At 45.5% G+C, this 24,224-nt stretch overlaps 1 protein-coding gene across 9 annotated transcripts in view; it reads right to left on the bottom strand.

Moving 5' to 3' along the window:
- Window positions 1-24,224, bottom strand: part of LOC135513336 (sex comb on midleg-like protein 2) — a 62,949-nt gene that overhangs the window by 36,198 nt on the left and 2,527 nt on the right. For 4 of the 9 annotated variants that reach the window (XM_064936261.1, XM_064936262.1, XM_064936264.1 and 1 more), the window contains exons 2-6: window positions 17,813-17,928; window positions 17,095-17,148; window positions 16,818-16,888; window positions 16,286-16,520; window positions 10,111-10,199 (exon numbers count right to left, since the gene is read on the bottom strand). In XM_064936261.1, coding sequence (XP_064792333.1) covers window positions 10,111-10,199; window positions 16,286-16,520; window positions 16,818-16,888; window positions 17,095-17,148; window positions 17,813-17,834 — 471 coding nt within the window. In that variant the 5' untranslated portion in view covers window positions 17,835-17,928. The other 5 variants (XM_064936270.1, XM_064936269.1, XM_064936265.1 and 2 more) reach the window with 5 other exon arrangements.

The raw sequence follows: 24,224 nt of genomic DNA, 5'->3' as shown, positions 1-24,224 counted from the left end.
CACAGAGACACAACGACACACACACACACAGAGACACAACGACACACACACACAGAGACACAACGACACACACACACACACAGAGACACAACGACACACACACACAGAGACACAACGACACACACACACACACAGAGACACAACGACACACACACACAGAGACACAACGACACACACACACACACACAGAGACACAACGACACACACACACACACACAGAGACACAACGACACACACACACACAGAGACACAACGACACACACACACACAGAGACACAACGACACACACACACACAGAGACACAACGACACACACACACACAGAGACACAACGACACACAGAGACACAACGACACACACACACACAGAGACACAACGACACACACACAGAGACACAACGACACACACACAGAGACACAACGACACACACACACACACACACACAACGACACACACACACACAGAGACACACCGACACACAGAGACACAACGACACAAAGACACACACACAACGACACACACACACACACACACAGACACAACGACACAGAGACACAACGACACACACAGAGACACACCGACACACACAGAGACACACAGACACGCAACGACACACAGAGACACAACGACACACACAGAGACACAACGAAACACGCAACACAGAGACACGCAACAACACAGAGACACACACACAGAGACACACACAGAGACACAACGACACACAACGACACACACCCAGAGACGACACACACACACAGAGACAACGACACACACACACACAGAGACAACGACACACACACACAGAGACAACGACACACACACACACAGAGACACAACGACACACACAGAGACACAACGACACACACAGAGACACAACGACACACACAGAGATACAACGACACACACACACACACACACACGACACACACAGACACAACGACACACACAGACAGAGACACAACGACACACACAGAGACACACACAGAGACACAACGACACACACAGAGACACAACGACACACACAGAGACACAACGACACACACACAGACACAACGACACACACACAGACACAACGACACACACACAGACACAACGACACACACACAGACACAACGACACACACACAGACAACGACACACACACAGACACACACAGACACACACATGATGTTGTAACTTTAAAACCTCTTGATGCTATGGGGGGCGCTATTTCATTTTTGGATGAAAAACGTTCCCGTTTTAAACAAGATATTTTGTCACAAAAAGATGCTCGACTATGCATATAATTGATAGCTTTCGAAAGAAAACACTCTGACGTGTCCAGAACTACCAAGATATTTTCTGTGCGTGCCCTAGAACGTGAGCTTCAGGCAAAACCAAGATGAGACGGCATCCAGGAAATGAGCAGGATTTTTGAGGCTCTGTTTTCCATTGTCTCCTTATATGGCTGTGAATGCGAGAGGAGTGAGTCAACCCTTTCTGTCGTTTCCCCAAGGTGTCTGCAGCATTGTGACGTATTTGTAGGCAGATCATTGGAAGATTGACCATAAGAGACCACATTTACCAGGTGTCCGCCCGGTGTCCTGCGCCGAAATTGGTGCGCAAAAGTCAGCTGCCAGTATTTTTCCATGGGATTCAGAGAGGAAAGCAAGCTTCCACGAACGATATATCAATGAAGAGATATGTGAAAAAACACCTTGAGGATTGATTCCAAACAACGTTTGCCATGTTTCGGTCGATATTATGTATTTAATTCGGAAAAGTTTGACGTTGTAGGTGACTGAATTTTCGGTTCGTTTCGGTAGCCAGATGCAATGTAGAAAACGGAACGATTTCTCCTACACACAGACGCTTTCAGGAAAAACTGCGCATTTGGTATGTAACTGAGAGTCTCCTCATTGAAAACATCAGAAGCTCTTCAAAGGTAAATGATTTTATTTATTTGGTTATCTGGTTTTTGTGAAAATGTTGCGTGCTAAATGCTACTCAAAATGCTATGCTAGCTTTGCATACTCTTACACAAATTATTCAATTTCTATGGTTCAAAAGCATATTTTGAAAATCTGAGATGACAGTGTTGTTAAGAAAAGGCTAAGCTTGAGAGCAGACGCATTATTTTCATTTTATTTGCAATTTTCAGAAATCGTTAACGTTGCGTTATGCTAATGAGCCTGAGGCTTTAGTCACGTTCCCGGATCCGGGATGGGGAGTTCCAAGAGGTTAATGTGTTTGAGTTAATGTTTAAGTTTATTCTTTGAACTGTATCTAAAGATATTTCTTTAGATTTATTTGCATATGTAATTGTATTGGGTTGTGTTGAATTACGCTTTTTGACTGCAAGAATGCCTTGCGAGAGGAATGAGTGATAACGTGCCAATTTCTGTGCAGGTGTTTAGTGATTGAAGCTGACTTTCCGACAGCATCTTACCTGCATTGCTCTGTACCAAAACAATTGTTGTTAAAGGTAACGTGAACCAGTATTCTTACTAAAAGAAGCTTTCGTATCAAACCCGACGTCCCGAGTCATTATTTGAAGTTAGTTAATCTAAAACACACACAGACACACACACACCACAACGACACACACAGACACAACGACGACACACACACAGAGACAGACACAGAGACAGAGACACACAACGACACACGCAACGACACAAGCTACGACGCAGAGACACGCGCGACGACACAGAGACACGCGCGACGACACAGAGACACAACGACACACACACACACACAACGACACACACACACACACACAGACACAACGACACACAGAGACACAACGACACACAGAGACACAACGACACACAGAGACACAACGACACACAGAGACAACGACACACACGACGACACAGAGACACAACGACACACGCACACAGAGATACACGCGACGACACAGAGACACACGCGACGACACAGAGACACAACGACACACGCGACGACACAGAGACACACGCGACGACACAGAGACACACGCGACGACACAGAGACACACGCGACGACACAGAGACACACGCGACGACACAGAGACACACGCGACGACACAGAGACACACGCGACGACACAGAGACACACGCGACGACACAGAGACACACGCGACGACACAGAGACACACGCGACGACACAGACACACGCGACGACACAGAGACACACGCGACGACACAGAGACACACGCGACGACACAGAGACACACGCGACGACACAGAGACACACGCGACGACACAGAGACACACGCGACGACACAGAGACACACGCGACGACACAGACACAACGACACACACACACAGAGACAACGACACACACACACAGAGACACAACGACACACACACACAGAGACACAACGACACACACAGAGACACAACGACACACACAGAGACACAACGACACACACAGAGACACAACGACACACACAGAGACACAACGACACACGCAACGACGACACACAGACACAACGACACACGCAACGACACAACGACACACGCAACGACACAACGCCACACGCAACGACACAACGCCACACGCAACGACACAACGCCACACGCAACGACACAACGCCACACGCAACGACACACGCAACGACACAACGACACACGCAACGACACAACGACACACGCAACGACACAACGACACACGCAACGACACAACGACACACGCAACGACACAACGACACAACGACACACGCAACGACACAACGAAACACGCAACGACACAACGAAACACGCAACGACACAGAGACACACGCAACGACACAGAGACACACGCAACGACACAGAGACACACGCAACGACACAGAGACACACGCAACGACACAGAGACACACGCAACGACACAGAGACACACGCAACGACACACACAGAGACACACACAGAGACACAACGACACACGCAACGACACACGCAACGACACACGCAACGACACACGCAACGACACACGCAACGACACACGCAACGACACAGAGACACACGCAACGACACACGCAACGACACAGAGACACACGCAACGACACAGAGACACACGCAACGACACAGAGACACACGCAACGACAGAGACACACGCAACGACACAGAGACACACGCAACGACACAGAGACACACGCAACGACACAGAGACACACGCAACGACACAGAGACACACGCAACGACACACGCAACGACACAGAGACACACGCAACGACACACGCAACGACACAGACACACGCAACGACACACGCAACGACACAGAGACACACGCAACGACACAGAGACACACGCAACGACACAGAGACACACGCAACGACACAGAGACACACGCAACGACAGAGACACACGCAACGACAGAGACACACGCAACGACACAGAGACACACGCAACGACACAGAGACACACGCAACGACACAGAGACACACGCAACGACACAGAGACACACGCAACGACACAGAGACACACGCAACGACACAGAGACACACGCAACGACACAGAGAGAGAGAGACACAGAGAGAGAGACACAGAGAGAGAGACACACAGAGAGAGACACACAGAGAGAGACACACAGAGAGAGACACACAGAGAGAGACACACAGAGAGAGACACACAGAGAGAGAGACTTCCAAACAGAGGAATTAATCATGTACAACAGTGTTGTCATCATTAGATTGCAATAACCTGACAATTACAAATGGTGAGTATATGAAGGTCTGGGTACCTTATACATTCTTATTTTACCAGGTAAGTTGACTGAGAACACATCCTCATTTACACAATGACCTGGGGAATAGTTACAGGGGAGAGGGGCTGGCTCGTTAGCTAACTGTTAAGGGAATTTTTATCAATGATGACTAATTATGTATACATTTCAATCAGGACTGACTAGTCCAAATGCTATTATGTACTGTACATATATGAATTCTCTCTCTTGCTCCCATTCCCAATTGTATATAATCTAGTCAGGAGTTTAGAACAGTGCCTTGGTACAAATTAATGAACTATCTACACAAACTGACCTTGGCTACAGGCGAGGAGGGAAGGCTCGAGAACTATAGGGCCTCTCTACCGGTGTCATGAAGAGATAGAACATTTAGAAAACGCTGACGTCATTTTCAGTTTATAACCTGTGGAAAAATGTGTATATACCCAGTACTCTCTTGAATTAAACGCTGTTACCTGACTTAAGACCGGGGCTCTGTCCATTCTTATTAAAATATTGGGTCTTACAAACCCTTCGAATGCATTGACAGAGTATTTAATTCTGATTGGGAAACAATACAGAGGAATTTAGAATTCCTTTAAAACTAACGTATCTAGTGAGGAGCTCTTCTTTGTCTACACCCATTCAGCATCGTTCACACCCTCCTACGCTTTAGCCCCACCCATCTCGTTTCGAATCTCGGAGAGCACACTTGACGCTCGGGCAGATCAGTTTTTTCACCTCTGGATAACATGAAAACAGCCTAACCAGCTCTGCTGGCAACAATTTCATTTAGCTTTTTTGCAGACGTTTACTGACACCGGCCATATTCAACGGGTGTTGTACACACGTCACGAAATGTTAGCTAACGAGCCAGACAACAACAAAGTGCCAACACTGCCTAACATTAGGCTCTAAATAGAAAAGCAAAGAGCTTTGGGAAACAAATATCATTAGCTAGCTAGCTAACAGTACACTTAAGCTTAAGAAATATAGCTAGCTCGCTAAACAATGAACCTTGCTTGTGTTGGAATCGGCTAAACTTTGAAAAAAAAAGAGACTGGGTTATGTCAGAAGTTAATGGTTCTCTGAAGAAAAACCAATGGACATCTGTGGAAGTCAGGAGGTGAGGACAGGTCACCTGAAGGGAGTAATAAAGGTTTGTTATCCTGTTACCCTCTTTATTAGCTTCCTGTAGAGCCATTAACTGTAAGGATTGGAGAGAGGGAGTGTCTTAAGTAGGAAGTAAATAACTGTGAAGTGAGAAATGTTTTGCTGTCTGATTACAGCTGTACAGAACCTTTGGGAAGAATTAAACTTGGTTAAAGCTTCTCTAGTGTCAGTGAATTATTTAGTCTGAAAAATAAGAACCTAACAATAGGTAAACAGCGTTTAAAATCACACGCATAACATTAGCTAACGAGCCAGCCAGCTAACATTAACTAGTTAAACAACAATGAAGAAAGTGGCAACAATGCCACAGTGCTGGGAGCTAACCAACCAGGTCCAATGTTAGCTAGCTAACATGAGACTGAGACTAAGTATTAGCAAGATGGCATCAACAGAGATGGTGGCCTCACTTCAGGTCCTTAGGAAACTACGCAGTATTTTGTTTTTTTATGTATTATTTCTTACAGTGTAGAAAACCTCAAGTGTTATTACATACAGCAGGGAAGAGCTATTGGAAATAAAAGGGACGTCAACTTACCAACATTACGACCAGGAAAAAAACTCTCCCAAAGCGGATACTTTGTTCGGACTTCCACCCTGGACATGGGATCTTATCCCAGAGGCTAACCCAAAACAACGTGGTCGCCGCAGGAAAGGCAGAGGAAGCGGCCTACTGGTCAGACTTAGAAGGCGAGCACACCATCCACCACTTCCGAGTATACTACTTGCCAATGTCCAATCTCTAGACAACAAGGTGGACGAAATTAGGGGATGAGTTGCCTTCCAGAGAGACAGAGATTGTAACATTCTGTTTCACAGGAGCATGGCTCACTCGGGATACGTTGTCAGAGTCAGTACAGCCACCCGGTTTCTTCATGCATCGCGCCGACAGAAACAAACATCTCTCTGGTAAGAAGAAGGGCAGGGGTGTACGTCTTATGATTAACGACTCACGGTGATAACATAACAACATATAGGAATGCAAGCCCTTTCGTTCACCTGACCTAGAATTCCTTACAATCAAATGCCGACCGCAACAAATGCCAGTAGTGGATAAGGTGGACAGTTGTAAGTTCCTCGGCGTACACATCACAGACAAACTGAAATGGTCCACACACACAGACAGCGTGGTGAAGAATGTGCAACAGCATCTCTTCAACCTCGGGAGGCTGAAGAAATTTGGCTTGTCACCTAAAACCCTCATTAACTTTTACAGATGCACAATCGAGAGGATCCTGTCGGGCTGTATCACTGCCTGGTACGGCAACTGCACCGCCCTCAACCGCAAGGCTCTCCAGAGAGTGGTGTGGTCTGCACAACGCATCACCGGGGGCAAACTACCTGCCCTCCAGGACACCTACACCACCCGATGTCACAGGAAGGCCAAAAAGATCATCAAGGACAACAACCAGCCAAGCCACTGCCTGTTCACCCTGCTATCATCCAGAAGGCGAGGTCAGTACAGGTACATCAAAGCAGGGACCGAGAGACTGAAAAACAACCCTAACCCTAGCAAACATTAGCTAGCTAGCTAACAGTACAAATTAGCTTAAAATGAAACCACTTTGTCAAAATTAGAAACGTGTAATAACTGAAAATGTAGCTAACTAACATTAGACAATCTTAGCTACATAAATCAACATGCATCATGGACGCATCTCCCTGTTAGGAATGCCATACCACGGTTGCCCTTAATTTGAAGATGTAATCTGGAGACAGGTGTTTTCACCATCTCTTTGGCTATCATACTCTAATTCCACTGATTTCAAAACTTGATCCTCCAGAAAGTGGAGAACAACACGTATGCAGCTCCACTACACAATACATTTTATATAAAGTCGCGTTCGACAGGATTAACAACACAGACTGACGCCTTGAATATGGCAGACCAATCCAAACTTCTCTCTCGGCATGTCCATCCCACTCATTATCTCAACCAGTCATGGCTAGTGGGAAGGTTCTCAACTTTTTCTGTGGCTTGAACAACAAGGCTAGTAATTTATCAATGTTATTCGTATTTACAGATGGTATACATGTTCGTCATTAAGGCACATGAAAGCTCATATGTTTGAGAAGACATTTATGCCCAAAAAAACACTATTTTTTTACCATTATTTTACCAGGTAAGAGGACTGAGAACACGTTCTCATTTACAGCAACGACCTGGGGAATAGCTACAGGGGAGATGAAGGGGATGAATGAGCCAATTGTAAGCTGGGGATGATTAGGTGACAATGATGGTATGAGGGACAGCTTGGGAATTTAGCCAGGACACCGGGGTTAACTCTTTTGGGGTAGGGGGTAGCATTTTCACTTTTGGATGAATAGCGTGCCACAACTGAACTGCCTCCTACTCTGTCCCAGATGCTAATATATGCATATTATTAGTAGTATTGGATAGAAAACACTGAAGTTTCTAAAACTCTTTGAATGATGTCTGTGAGTATAACAGAACTCTGGAGAAAAACCGGAGAAAAAATCCAAACAGGAAGTGAGAAATCAATTTTCAAAACAGTGCCTATTGAAATCCCTGTTAGATATGGATGTGCTTGCACTTCCTAGGGCTTCCACTAGATGTCACCGTCTTTAGATACTGGTTTTAGGACTCTACTATAAAGGAGGGGCTTCATAGGAGCTCTTTTAGTGAGTGGTCTGGCAGAGAGCCTCCGTCTCATGACGCGCGGTCACAAGAGAGTTAGCTCCCGTTCCAATGCTTTTCTTCAGACAATTAAATTCTCCAGTTGGAACCTTACTGATGATTTATGTTAAAAACATACTAAAGATTGATTGCATATATCATACAACCTGTAACAGAACTTTGAGTTTTTGTCTGGAGGAAATGCTTGCACCTCATGAAGATGGATTACTGGGCTGAACATGCTAACAACAAGTGGCTAAATGGGCTTTATGGAACAAAATCAGTAATTTATTGTCGAACTGGGATTCCTGGGAGTGCCTTCTGATGAGGATCAAAGGTAAGTGAATATTTAGTGGTTTTTCTAACTTATGTTGACTACAAAATGGAGGACTTTTCTTTGGCTGAATTTGGGCTCTGAGCACCGTTCACAGATTATGCTTTTTCCGTAAAGTTTTTTTGAAATCTGACACAGCGTTTGCATAGACTTATCCTCTATCTTTAATTCTGTGAATAACACTTGTATCTTTTATCAATGTTTATGAGTATTTCTGCAAAATCACAGGATGTTTTGGAATCAAAACATTACTGCACGTAACGCGACAATGTAAACAGAGATTTTTGGATATAAATATGTACATTATCGTACACCATGGGTAGATTAACAGGATGTTTATGTTTGTTAATGTGTGAAAGTTACATATTTCCCAAAAATAGTTTTGAATTTCACGCGCTGCCTTAGAAAGGTTAACACCCCTACTATTACGATAAGTGCCATGGGATCTTTAATGACCTCAGAGTCAGGACACCCGTTTAACGTCCCATCCGAAAGACGGCACCCTACACAGGGCAGTGTCACCAAACACTGCCCTGGGGCATTGGGATATTTTTTAGACCAGAGGAAAGAGTGCCTCCTACTGGCCCTCCAACACCACTTCCAGCAGCATCTGGTCTCCCATCCAGGGACCAACCCTGCTTAGCTTCAGAAGCAAGCCAGCCGTGGGATGCAGGGTAGTATGCTGCTGGCTGTTTTGATTGAAAAATATATTTTTTACATTCAAATGGCTCTCCTGTGAAGTTGTGACTACGCCTAGTTTCCTGAAATCGAGTCACAAAGAAATCAGTCAATAGAAATAATTAGGTCAGAATCTATGGATTTCATGTGACAGGGATGCAGCCATGGGTGAGCATGAGAGGGCATAGACATACCCACTGAGGAGCGAGACCCCAGCCAATCAGGATACGCTTTTCCCCACAAAAGGGCTTTATTTCACACAGAAATACTCCTCAGCACCCCCCTACATGATTCCATAGTTTATGTCTTTACTATTATTCTACAATTTAGAAAATAGTACAAAATAAAGAAAACCCCTGGAATGAGTAGGCATGTCTAAGCATTTGACTTGTACTGTATATATGAAGGTTTGGGTAACTTTTTAATCTATGTATGAAGGTCTGTGTAGATTTTAATCTCCACTGAACAAAAATATAAAACGCAACATGTGAAGTGTTGGTCCCAAGGTTTTTTTAACAAGTGACATCAATAAGGGATCATACCTTTCACCTGGATTCTCCTGGTCATGGAAAGAGTAGGAGTTCCTAAAGTTTGGTATACTCAGTGAATAGATTAAGGTTTGCGTACCTTTTTAAAAGCGGTAGCCGGGGCCATCTCTGCTCCATTCAGGGTTCTCAGCAAAAACATGGGCCAGGAAGACGCGTTCATTCTGAAGCCTGCAGAAAACACACAGAATGTTTAGAAAGGCTTCTCCTGGGATTCAAAGAATAAATACAAAATAAATAGGACAAAACACACACCACAACAGGTGAGACACAACACTACATAGAGACCTAAGACAGCAACATAACAAGGCAGCAACACATGACAACACAGCATGGTAGCAACATAACATGACAACATGGTAGCAGCACAAAACAGGGTACACACATTATTGGGCACATGCAACAGCACAAAGGGCAAGAAGGTAGAGACAACAATATATTACACAAAGCAGCAACAACTGTCAGTAAGTGTCCATGATTGAGTCTTAGAATGAAGCGATTGAGATAAAACTGTCCAGTTTAAGTGTTTGTTGCAGCTCGTTCCAGTCGCTAGCTGCAGCGAACTGAAAAGACGAGCGACCCAGGGATGTGTGTGCTTTGGGGACCTTTAACAGAATGTGATTGGCAGAACGGGTGTTGAATGTGAAGGATGAGGGCTTTATTAGATATATCAGATGGGGGGAGTGAGGCCCAAGAGGGTTTTGTAAATAAACATCAACCAGTGGCTCTTGCGACGAGTATACAGAAATGCCGAGGAGTATAGAGTGCAGTGATGTGTCCTATAAGGAGCATTGGTGACAAATCTCATGGCCAATTGGTAAAGAGCATCCAGCCGCACGAGAATACCCTTACCTGCCGATCTATAAATTATGTCTCCGTAATCTAGCATGGGTAGGATGGCCATCTGAATCAGGGTTAGTTTGGCAGCTGGGGTGAAAGAAGAGCGATTACGATAGAGGAAACCATGTCTAGATTTAACTTTAGCCTGCAGCTTTGATATGTGCTGAGAGAACAACAGTGCACCGTCTTGCAACACTCCCAAGTACTTGTATGACGTGACTACCTCAAGCTCTAAACCCTCAGAGGTAGTAATAACACCTGTGGGAAGAGGGGCATTCTTCTTACCAAACCACGGTTCCCCTCTTTCCACTGTGATTCTCTGCCTCTAACCCTATTAGAGGGGCTGAGTCAAGGGCTTACTGGTCCTCTTTCATGCCCTCCCTAGGAGGGTTGCGTCACTGAGTGGGTTGAGTCACTGACGTGATCTTCCTGTCTGGGTTGGCGCCCCCCCTTGGGTTGTGCCGTGGCAGAGATCTTTGTGGGCTATACTCGGCCTTGCCTCAGGATGGTAAGTTGGTGGTTGAAGATATCTCTCTAGTGGTGTGGGGGCTGTGCTTTGGCAAAGTGGGTGGGGTTATATCCTTCCTGGTTGGCCCTGTCCGGGGGTATCATCGGTTTGGGGCCATAGTGTCTCCTGACCCCTCCTGTCTCAGTCTCCAGTATTTATGCTGCAGTAGTTTGTGTGTCGGGGGGCTGGGGTCAGTTTGTTATATCTGGAGTACTTCTGTCCAATTCGGTGTCCTTTGTGAATCTAAGTGTGTGTTCTCTAATTCTCTCCTTCTCTCTCTTGGAGGACCTGAGCCCTAGGACCATGCCCCAGGACTACCTGACATGATGACTCCTTGCTGTCCCCAGTCCACCTGGCCGTGCTGCTGCTCCAGTTTCAACTGTTCTACCTTATTATTATTCGACCATGCTGGTCATTTATGAACATTTGAACATCTTGGCCATGTTCTGTTATAATCTCTACCCGGCACAGCCAGAAGAGGACTGGCCACCCCACATAGCCTGGTTCCTCTCTTGGTTTCTTCCTAGGTTTTGGCCTTTCTTGGGAGTTTTTCCTAACCACCGTGCTTCTACACCTGCATTGCTTGCTGTTTGGGGTTTTAGGCTGGGTTTCTGTACAGCACTTTGAGATATCAGCTGAGGTACGAAGGGCTATATAAATAAATTTGATTTGATTTGAAAGAACTGAAAACTGCTGTTCACAAATGCTCTCCACCCAACCTCACTGAGCTTGAGCTGTTTTGCAAGGAGGAATGGGAAAAAATTTCAGTCTCTCGATGTGCAAAACTGATAGAGACATACCCCAAGTGACTTACAGCTGTAATCGCAGCAAAAGGTGGCGCTACAAAGTATTAACTTAAGGGGGCTGAATAATTTTGCACGCCCAATTTTTCAGTTTTTGATTTGTTAAAAAAGGTTTGAAATATCCAATAAATGTCGTTCCACTTCATGATTGTGTCCCACTTGTTGTTGATTCTTCACAAAAAAATACAGTTTTATATCTTTATGTTTGAATCCTGAAATGTGGCAAAAGGTTGCAAAGTTCAAGGGGGCCGAATACTTTCGCAAGGCACTGTATGTGTTGCAAGACCAACCCATGTAGTAAGCTCCAGCGTAAAGAGAGTCATACGCTATTGAGTTTTCATACCGGAAAGAGAAACACATATTACGCATTGCATTGTTTGGTGAACGCGCAGATTCAGCTGTTTATATATCAATCATTTTACATTTACATTTTTATGGCGACTAAGTCAGGGAAAGCTAAATCTAAGTCTAGATATACAGATGTACACACAACTTTAGAATAAATTGATTAGGAAGGTGAGACAGAGATTGTTGTAGGACGCTTTATTTAGCGATTGTGGAGGAATATTTTTTTTAAACGGGAGAGGACATCATTTTGGACTGGTAAGTTCTTACGATGCTAATGCCCTTGTTTGAAATTAATAATATAAAATATTATTTGTGATTTTTTATTTATTTTAGAAGCAACATATAAACATTTAATGTCATGAAATGTGAGATGCGTGTCTGCCGCCCTACCCCAACCCACATGAAATAGCCTATTTGAGGCAGTTGAGGAGAGGGCAGGACCACATCAATGGCCAAAGTGAAATGGAGACAGTAGATACAACTGGTCTGTTGTAATATAATAGAGACAGTAGATCTAGCTGAAATGTCATAATATAAAAGAGACATCTAGCAGGTAATAATAATAATAATAATAATAATAATATATTCAACCTTCAACTCTATATATACACTGCTCAAAAAAATAAAGGGAACACTAAAATAACACATTCTAGATCTGAATGAATGAAATATTCTTATTAAATACTTTTTTCTTTACATAGTTTAATGTGCTGACAACAAAATTACAAAAATTATCAATGGAAATCAAATTTATCAACCCATGGAGGTCTGAAATTGGAGTCACACTCAAAATTAAAGTGGAAAACCACACTACAGGCTGATCCAACTTTGATGTAATGTCCTTAAAACAAGTCAAAATGAGGCTCAGTAGTGTGTGTGGCCTCCACATGCTTGTATGACCTCCATACAACGCCTGGGCATGCTCCTGATGAGGTGGCGGATGGTCTCCTGAGGGATCTCCTCCCAGACCTGGACAAAAGCATCCGCCAACTCCTGGACAGTCTGTGGCATTGGTGGATGGAGCGAGACATGATGCCCCAGATGTGCTCAATTAGATTCAGGTCTGGGGAACGGGCGGGCCAGTCCATAGCATCAATGCCTTCCTCTTGCAGGAACTGCTGACACTCCAGCCACATGAGGTCTAGCATTGTCTTGCATTAGGAGGAACCCAGGGCCAACCGCACCAGCATACGGTCTCACAGGGGGTCTGAGGATCTCATCTCGGTACCTAATGGCAGTCAGGCTACCTCTGGCGAGCACATGGAGGGCTGTGCGGCTCCCCAAAGAAATGCCACCCCACACCATGACTGACCCACCACCAAACGGGTCATGCTGGAGGATGTTGCAGGCAGCAGAACGTTCTCCACGGCGTCTCCAGACTCTGTCACGTCTGTCACATGTGCTCAGTTTGAACCTGCTTTCATCTGTGAAGAGCACAGGGCGCCAGTGGCGAATTTGCCAATCTTGGCTGTCAGCACAACCCCCACCTGTGGACATCGGTCCCTCATACCACCCTCATGGAGTCTGTTTCTGACCGTTTGAGCAGACACATGCACATTTGTGGCCTGCTGGAGGTCATTTTGCAGGACTCTGGCAGTGCTCCTCCTTGCACAAAGGCAGCGGTAGCGGTCCTGCTGCTGGGTTGTTGCCCTCCTACGGCCTCCTCTACATCTCCTGATGTACTGGCCTGTCTCCTGGTAGCGTCTCCGCTGACAGACATAGCAAACCTTCTTGCCACAGCTCGCATTGATGTGCCATCCTGGATGAGCTGCACTACCTAAGCCACTTGTGTGGGTTGTAGACTCCGTCTCATGCTACCACTAGAGTGAAAGCACCGCCAGCATTCAAAAGTGACCAAAACATCAGCCAGGAAGCATAGGAACTGAGAAGTGATCTGTGGTACCACCTGCAGAACCACTCCTTTATTGGGGGTGTCTTGCTAATTGCCTATAATTTCCACCTGTTGTCTATTCCATTTGCACAACAGCATGTGAAATGTATTGTCAATCAGTGTTGCTTCCTAAGTGGACAGTTTGATTTCACAGAAGTGTGATTGACTTGGAGTTACATTGTGTTGTTTAAGTTTTCCCTTTATTTTTTTGAGCAGTGTATCTGTTTATTATACCTGTTGATACAGGGCTCATATGTGAAACTATTTTAACTGAACATTTTCTTTCAGTGACACTGACTCCGAATGGGAGTCTTATCCGGTGTCCTGTGTGAATTTAAGTATGCTCTCTAATTCTCTCTTTCGGAGGACCTGAGCCCTAGGACCATGCGTCAGGACTACCTGTCATTATGACTCCTTGCTGTCCCCAGTCCACCTGTTCTTGCCGCTGTTCCAGTTTCAACTGTTCTGCCTGCGGCTATGGAACCCTAAACTGTTCCAGTTTCAACTGTTCTGCCTGCGGCTATGGAACCCTAAACTGTTCATTTTTACTCTAGGTGCTGTCCTGTTGCACCCTCTACAACCACTGTGATCTCCACCCGGCACAGCCAGAAGAGGACTGGCCACCCCTCATAGCCTGGTTCCTCTCTAGGTTTCTTCCTAGGTTTTTTGCCTCTAGGGAGTTTTTCCTAGCCACCGTGCTTCTACACCTGCATTGCTTGCTGTTTGGGGTTTTAGGCTGGGGCTATATAAATTGATTTGATAGAGGTCATCCAAATATTGAAAGAGTGTAAATAGTTACCCATGTTATTTTGTGTATATATATATATATATATATATATATATATATATATATATATATGAAAAAATATATATATATATATTTTTTTTCTCCTCATATTTTTTAATCAATCATTATTATTTTTTCTATTGTTTTTTTTTTTTTTTTTTCATTTATTTTTCTCAAATTTTTTTTGGGGGGGAGGGTGTGTTAGAATACCATTTTGTATATCATTATTTGTTTAAAAATGTATACCTTCACCAATTTGGCCACTTGGGTACATTCGGGCTACTTGTGTGGGACACCTGGGTGACTTCATGATAAATGTCATGTAGCACACTCATTTAGGAAGTTATCATTCTGAAACTTTGCACAAGTACTGTTGCCCTCTTATATTTTTCACTGAAATGGTCCCCATCATCCTATCTGAACGTTTGTTTTATCTTGTTCATTTTAAAGATGATACAAAAAGAAAAAACAATGAAAAAACCATACGTTTTATCTAAACCAGATCTATTGTGTGTTATTCTCCTACATTCAATTCACATTTACACAAACTTCAGAGTGTTTTCTTTCAAATGGTACCAAGAATATGCATATCCTTGGTTCTGTGCCTGAGCTACAGGCTGTTAGATTTGGGTATGTCTTCAGGCAGAAACTGCACAAAATAGGGGGGGAGCTGCAATTAACAATGTCTACACTGTATTTCTGACCAATTTGATGTTATTTTAAAATGGACGAAAAAAAATGCTTTTCTTTCAAAAACAACGACATTTCTAAGTAACCCCAAACTTTCGAATGATATTGAATGCGTTTCTACGGGCTATAATAGTAAACGCTTAACCCAATATTTTATCAAATAATTAAAAATGAAATTGTTATAAAGGCCCCCTAAAATTCCAAATCCAATAGCTAAATAATCCATGGTATGCTAACAATTCCATATGTTAGCTGAGTACCCTACCTCCGACGGCTTAGATTTTTAGAGGTTAACATACCCAGTAGGTTAGGGCCGTAATTCCCCCATATTGGAAGGTTAGTGTTATTAACATACCCAGCGGGTTATGGTTAGGGTTATGGTTAACATACCCAGCGGCGGCTGCAGCATGTCCCCATTCTTTTCACAGGTTCCTATAGGCTGGATGTCTGAGGAGTCGACCAGCCTCCAGAAGTCATTGGTGTTGTCACTGCCATCCAGACGAAGACGCAGGCGCACACCCGTCATGCCCATCACAGTGGCGATGCACACAGAGGTGGAGTTCCGAGGGTCATGGACTTCCAGCTTCATCCCAACCTTGAAGTCATTGGAGGGAGGGACTCTGGACTGGAGAGAGACCGAAAACTCACTGCAGAGAGACAGTATACTATCTCTTAGCCTTCTCTGCTGTCACTGAACTCACACTGTCTGAAGAAGCTAGGTGAAGTCGGGGTAGATGGACACATACCTGTCTGAAGAAGCTAGGTGAAGCCGGGGTAGATGGACACATACCTGTCTGAAGAAGCTAGGTGGACCCGGGGTAGATGGACACATACCTGTCTGAAGAAGCTAGGTGGACCCGGGGTAGATGGACACATACCTGTCTGAAGAAGCTAGGTGGACCCGGGGTAGATGGACACATACCTGTCTGAAGAAGCTAGGTGGAGCCGGGGTAGATGATGTTTCCTTCAGGTACTCCTCCCAACTGAACGGCTCTGAGACAGAAACATGAAAGGGTTAGTAGTCCCGACAGACCTACATGTATATACTGATGTAACAGGTATAAAAAATACACAAAAAATTACATTTAATAAAACAAAGTTACTTTGCAGTTAGATCAAATGTTATCCTAGGAACAACACGTTCAAACTTTCAAAATAGTAAAAGCTAGGGGTCATCTCTCCTAGGAGTCTAAAGTTACCTTTAGCAGGAGTGGGACCTGGAGGAAGGAGACTTCCTGCTTTCTCCTTCTGATCTGAAAACACAAACACATCAACACTGACCACGCCCGTGTTCATAACCAGGTGGAAAGATGGTATTTACCACACATGGCTTGGAAAATCCACTTGAACGGCCCTCCCAGTGGTAATTACTAGTGGGAAACTCATCTACCACCCCTGAGCTCCGACTTATCCCACATGCTGACCTCCGCTTGCTTGCCATTAGCCAATCTGTGTTTCTCAACGAGTTTAATGCAAGTGAATGCATCCACCTCGTATAACTACTTTACAAATGGAAATGATAACCTTCCCACTTGGTTATGAACACAGCATTAGGCCATTTGATGCAATCTTCAACCTAGCTTTTAGCCATCTAGCGAATGTTAACTGCTCTGTGTAAGTTGACTTGCTAGCAAGTAAGAGAAAAAAAGTGTAAGTAACTAAACATGTTTTATGATCACATAAAACAATGTCACTCCTGTCTTGAATAAAAAGGTTATATTTTGCAATCTCCCAAAATAAAGGCTCTCCTCCATCTTGCGTTATAAACACTACTCATGTCAGACCAGTAAGACTGCTGGAAAATGAGGTACACCAGAATTTCATCCATTTGTGAACCCGGCAATAGAATATTGAAACGAGAAATACAATGGCATACTAAATAAATAGGCTGCAGTGTACTTGCTCATGTTTCCTTACCTTTGACTGATGTCCTGCCCATGATGGCTCCTGGGTAATGTGGTTATTCTACAAGGCAATGGGAATGACAGGCAGGTGGTCCACCCAGTGTGCAACTATGGCCCTGTAGTACTGACCTGGAACAGAAAAGACTGATCGTATAAGGTTATAAAATATCAAGGATGTATCCTCTGTCGCAGCAGGTATCCAATAAGGTAGAAGTTGTCTGAAGCAGCAGATATCCTATAAGGTAGCAAGTAGGTGGTGGTGAGAGCCCTGGCGGAGTGTTGCCAGGAAAATAACCTCTCCCTCAACATCAACAAAACGAAAGAGCTGATTGTGGATTTCAGGAGACAGCCGAGGGAGCACACACCATCCATGGGACCACAGTGGAGTAGGTGAAAAGCTTCAAGTTCCTCATCGATCACATCACCAACAATCTGAAATGGTCCACTGACACAGCCAGTGTGATGAAGGAGGCTCAAGAAATTCAGCTTGGCCCCTAAAACCCTCATTAACTTTTACAGATGCACCATTGAGAGCATCCTGTCGGGCTGTATCACCACCTGGTACGGCAACTGCACCGCCCTCAAACGCAGGGCTCTCCTGAGGGTGGTGCAGTCTGCCCAACACATCACTGGAGGCACACTGCCTACCCTCCAGGACACAAACAGCACCCGATGTCACAGGAAGGCCAAAAAGATCATCAAGGACAACAACAACCTGAGCCACGGCCTGTTCACCCCATGACCATCCAGAAGGCGAGGTCAGTAAAGGTGCATCAAAGCTGGGACCGAGACACTGAAAAACAGCTTCTCTCTCAAGGCCATCAGACTGTTAAATAGTCATCACTAGCCAGCCTCCACCCAGTACCCTGCCCTGAACTTAGTCACTGTCACTAGCCGGCTACAACCCGGTTACTCAACCCTGCACCTTTGACATGGAATCACTGGGCACTTTAAAGATGTTTACATACTGTTTTACAAATTTCATATGTATATACTGCATTATAGTGAATGCCACCGACATTGCTCATCCTGATATTTATATATTCCTTGATTATTTTACTTTGAGATGTGTGTATTGTTGTGACTTGTTAGATATTACTGCACTGTTGGAGCTAGGAACACAAGCATTTAGTTAGATATTACTGCACTGTTGGAGCTAGGAACACAAGCATTTAGTTAGATATTACTGCACTGTTGGAGCTAGGAACAAGCATTTAGTTAGATAATACTGCACTGTTAGAGCTAGGGGCGGCAGGGTAGCCTAGTGGTTAGAGCGTTGAACTGGTAACCGAAAGTTTGCAAGTTCAAATCCCCGAGCTGACAAGGTACAAATCTGTCGTTCTGCCCCTGAACATGCAGTTAACCCACTGTTCCTAGGCCGTCATTGAAAATAAGAATTTGTTCTTAACTGACTTGCCTAGTAAAATAAAGGTAAAATTAAAAAATTTAAAATTAAAAGGAACACAAGCGTTTCGCTACACATACACATATTTAGCAGATGTTATTGTATGTGACTAAATGTAAGGTAGCAGGTATCCTACAAGGTAGCAGGTATCCTAAAAGGTAGCAGGTATCTCTGTAGTAACAGGTTTCCTAAAAGGTAGCAGGAATCCCTTTAGTAGTAGGTATCATACTTTTAGTAGCAGGTATCGTAGAAGGTTATCCTACAAAGTAGGAGGTATCATTGCAGTAGCATGTATCCTGGGCGATATTTATCGTGTGACAATAGATGTTTTTCTATCGCTTCATATTATGCCCTATAATTTATTTAGTTGTGTCGCAAACCACATTCTTTATGGCAATATTGTGTAGAAGGAGCACACGGAGCTCATACCTAAAAAGAGGAGCTACTTTGGTCACATGGACGTGGTTTGGGAATGAAACTTACATTACATTTACATTTAAGTCATTTAGCAGACGCTCTTATCCAGAGCGACTTACAAATTGGTGAATTCACCTTCTGACATCCAGTGGAACAGCCACTTACAATAGTGCATCTAAATCATTTAAGGGGGGGGGGGGAGAAGGATTACTTATCCTATCCTAGGTATTCCTTGAAGAGGTGGGGTTTCAGGTGTCTCCGGAAGGTGGTGATTGACTCTGCTGTCCTGGCGTCGTGAGGGAGTTTGTTCCACCATTGGGGGGCCAGAGCAGCGAACAGTTTTGACTGGGCTGAGCGGGAACTGTACTTCCTCAGTGGTAGGGAGGCGAGCAGGCCAGAGGTGGATGAACGCAGTGCCCTTGTTTGGGTGTAGGGCCTGATCAGAGCCTGGAGGTACTGCGGTGCCGTTCCCCTCACAGCTCCGTAGGCAAGCACCATGGTCTTGTAGCGGATGCGAGCTTCAACTGGAAGCCAGTGGAGAGAGCGGAGGAGCGGGGTGACGTGAGAGAACTTGGGAAGGTTGAACACCAGACGGGCTGCGGCGTTCTGGATGAGTTGTAGGGGTTTAATGGCACAGGCAGGGAGCCCAGCCAACAGTAATCCAGACGGGAGATGACAAGTGCCTGGATTAGGACCTGCGCCGCTTCCTGTGTGAGGCAGGGTCGTACTCTGCGGATGTTGTAGAGCATGAACCTACAGGAACGGGCCACCGCCATGATGTTGGTTGAGAACGACAGGGTGTTGTCCAGGATCACGCCAAGGTTCTTAGCGCTCTGGGAGGAGGACACAATGGAGTTGTCAACCGTGATGGCGAGATCATGGAACGGGCAGTCCTTCCCCGGGAGGAAGAGCAGCTCCGTCTTGCCGAGGTTCAGCTTGAGGTGGTGATCCGTCATCCACACTGATATGTCTGCCAGACATGCAGAGATGCGATTCGCCATGTGAGGTAATGACAGAGCCAAGTGACTTGGTGTATAGCGAGAATAGGAGAGGGCCTAGAACAGAGCCCTGGGGGACACCAGTGGTGAGAGCGCGTGGTGAGGAGACAGATTCGCGCCACGCCACCTGGTAGGAGCGACCTGTCAGGTAGGACGCAATCCAAGCGTGGGCCGCGCCGGAGATGCCCAACTCGGAGAGGGTGGAGAGGAGGATCTGATGGTTCACAGTATCGAAGGCAGCCGATAGGTCTAGAAGGATGAGAGCAGAGGAGAGAGAGTTAGCTTTAGCAGTGCGGAGCGCTCCGTGATACAGAGAAGAGCAGTCTCAGTTGAATGACTAGTCTTGAAACCTGACTGATTTGGATCAAGAAGGTCATTCTGAGAGAGATAGCGGGAGAGCTGGCCAAGGACGGCACGTTCAAGAGTTTTGGAGAGAAAAGAAAGAAGGGATACTGGTCTGTAGTTGTTGACATCGGAGGGATCGAGTGTAGGTTTTTTCAGAAGGGGTGCAACTCTCGCTCTCTTGAAGACGGAAGGGACGTAGCCAGCGGTCAGGGATGAGTTGATGAGCGAGGTGAGGTAAGGGAGAAGGTCTCCGGAAATGGTCTGGAGAAGAGAGGAGGGGATAGGGTCAAGCGGGCAGGTTGTTGGGCGGCCGGCCGTCACAAGAAGCGAGATTTCATCTGGAGAGAGAGGGGAGAAAGAGGTCAGAGCACAGGGTAGGGCAGTGTGAGCAGAACCAGCGGTGTCATTTGACTTAGCAAACGAGGATCGGATGTCGTCGACCTTCTTTTCAAAATGGTTGACGAAGTCATCTGCAGAGAGGGAGGAGGGGGGGGGGGAGGAGGCTTCAGGAGGGAGGAGAAGGTGGCAAAGAGCTTCCTAGGGTTAGAGGCAGATGCTTGGAATTTAGAGTGGTAGAAAGTGGCTTTAGCAGCAGAGACAGAGGAGGAAAATGTAGAGAGGAGGGAGTGAAAGGATGCCAGGTCCGCAGGGAGGCGAGTTTTCCTCCATTTCCGCTCGGCTGCCCGGAGCTCTGTTCTGTGAGCTCGCAATGAGTCGTCGAGCCACGGAGCGGGAGGGGAGGACCGAGCCGGCCTGGAGGATAGGGGACATAGAGAGTCAAAGGATGCAGAAAGGGAAGAGAGGAGGTTTGAGGAGGCAGAATCAGGAGATAGGTTAGAGAAGGTTAGAGAAGGTATGAGCAGAGGGAAGAGATGATAGGATGGAAGAGGAGAGAGTAGCGGGGGAGAGAGAGCGAAGGTTGGGACGGCGCGATACCATCCGAGTAGGGGCAGTGTGGGAAGTGTTGGATGAGAGCAAGAGGGAAAAGGATACAAGGTAGTGGTCGGAGACTTGGAGGGGAGTTGCAATGAGGTTAGAGGAAGAACAGCATCTAGTAAAGATGAGGTCGAGCGTATTGCCTGCCTTGTGAGTAGGGGGGGGAAGGTGAGAGGGTGAGGTCAAAAGAGGAGAGGAGTGGAAAGAAGGAGGCAGAGAGGAATGAGTCAAAGGTAGACGTGGGGAGGTTAAAGTCGCCCAGGACTGTGAGAGGTGAGCCGTCCTCAGGAAAGGAGCTTATCAAGGCATCAAGCTCATTGATGAACTCTCCGAGGGAACCTGGAGGGCGATAAATGATAAGGATGTTAAGCTTGAAAGGGCTGGTAACTGTGACAGCATGGAATTCAAAGGAGGCGATAGACAGATGGGTAAGGGGAGAAAGAGAGAATGACCACTTGGGAGAGATGAGGATCCCGGTGCCACCACCCCGCTGACCAGAAGCTCTCGGGGTGTGCGAGAACACGTGGGCGGACGAAGAGAGAGCAGTAGGAGTAGCAGTGTTATCTGTGGTGATCCATGTTTCCGTCAGTGCCAAGAAGTCGAGGGACTGGAGGGAGGCATAGGCTGAGATGAACTCTGCCTTGTTGGCCGCAGATCGGCAGTTCCAGAGGCTACCGGAGACCTGGAACTCCACGTGGGTCGTGCGCGCTGGGACCACCAGATTAGGGTGGCCGCGGCCACGCGGTGTGGAGCGTTTGTATGGTCTGTGCAGAGAGGAGAGAACAGGGATAGATAGACACATAGTTGACAGGCTACAGAAGAGGCTACGCTAATGCAAAGGAGATTGGAATGACAAGTGGACTACACGTCTCGAATGTTCAGAAAGTTAAGCTTACGTAGCAAGAATCTTATTGACTAAAATGATTGAAATGATACAGTACTGCTGGAGTAGGCTAGCTGGCAGTGGCTGCGATGTTGACACTACACTAATCAAGTCGTTCCGTCGAGTGTAATAGTTTCTACAGTGCTGCTATTTGGGGCTAGCTAGCTAGCTAGCAGTGTTGATTGCGTTACGTTACGTTAAAAGAACGACAATAGCTGGCTAGCTAACCTAGAAAATCGCTCTAGACTACACAATTGTCTTAGAGACAAAGACGGCTATGTAGCTAGCTAGCTACGATCAAACAAGTCAAACCGTTGTACTGTAATAGTTTCTACAGTGCTGCTAGTCGGGGGCTAGCTGGCTAGCTAGCAGTGTTGATTGCGTTACGTTACGTTAAAAGAACGACAATAGCTGGCTAGCTAACCTAGAAAATCGCTCTAGACTACACAATTGTCTTAGATACAAAGACGGCTATGTAGCTAGCTAGCTACGATCAAACAAATCAAACCGTTGTACTGTAATAGTTTCTACAGTGCTGCTATTCGGGGGCTAGCTGGCTAGCTAGCAGTGTTGATTGCGTTACGTTAAAAGAACGACAATAGCTGGCTAGCTAACCTAGAAAATCGCTCTAGACTACACAATTGTCTTAGACGTTAGCTAGTTGCTTAGCTAGCTGCTGGGCAGATAGCAGTGTAGACTACGTTAGGACGACGAAATACGATAATTACTTCTGACACGGACCAGAAAAAAAGTCCTCTGCAAAATAGGCAGCAGGCCGGTCCTGAGGCTCAAACACCACTAACCTCTTACCACCTTCGTCAAGAATCATGTGAAACAGTACAGGGAGAGTCTACGGATGAGACCCAAAAAAGTAAAGTTGAGTGCTCAAAACAAATCCGACTCAGATGTTGCAAGAGAGGTTTACTCGCGGCACACCATATGGCAAAGAATCACGAAGATGGAAGGAGATAACAGCTGCTGTTACAACTTACATCTGCAAAGACATGGCCCCAATTTAAATGCTCGGGAAACGGGGGCTTCATGAGTTGGTGCTAACACTTGACCCAAGGTGCCAAATGCAAAATCATGTGACACGTATTAACGCCAAAATAACATGCAACAGCCAAATCCCCCAAAATATACATATTTACACACAGTTGAAGTTGGAAGTTTACATACACCTTTGCCAAATACATTTAAACTCAAATTTTCACAATTCCTGACATTTAATCAGAGTAAAAATTCCCTGTCTTAGGTCAGTTAGGATCACCCTTTTATTTTAAGAATGTGAAATGTCAGAAAAATAGTAGAGAATGATTTCACCTACCTCATCCCCACACTGTTTTTATTTATTTACTTTTCTGCTCTTTTGCACACCAGTATCTCTACCTGTACATGACCATCTGATCATTTATCACTCCAGTGTTAATCTGCAAAATTG

The sequence above is a fragment of the Oncorhynchus masou genome, chromosome 24 (assembly GCF_036934945.1).
Source record: "Oncorhynchus masou masou isolate Uvic2021 chromosome 24, UVic_Omas_1.1, whole genome shotgun sequence".
Lineage (NCBI taxonomy): Eukaryota > Metazoa > Chordata > Actinopteri > Salmoniformes > Salmonidae > Oncorhynchus > Oncorhynchus masou.
Note: the sequence above shows the minus strand (reverse complement) of the source record. Positions and strands in the feature narration are given on the sequence as shown.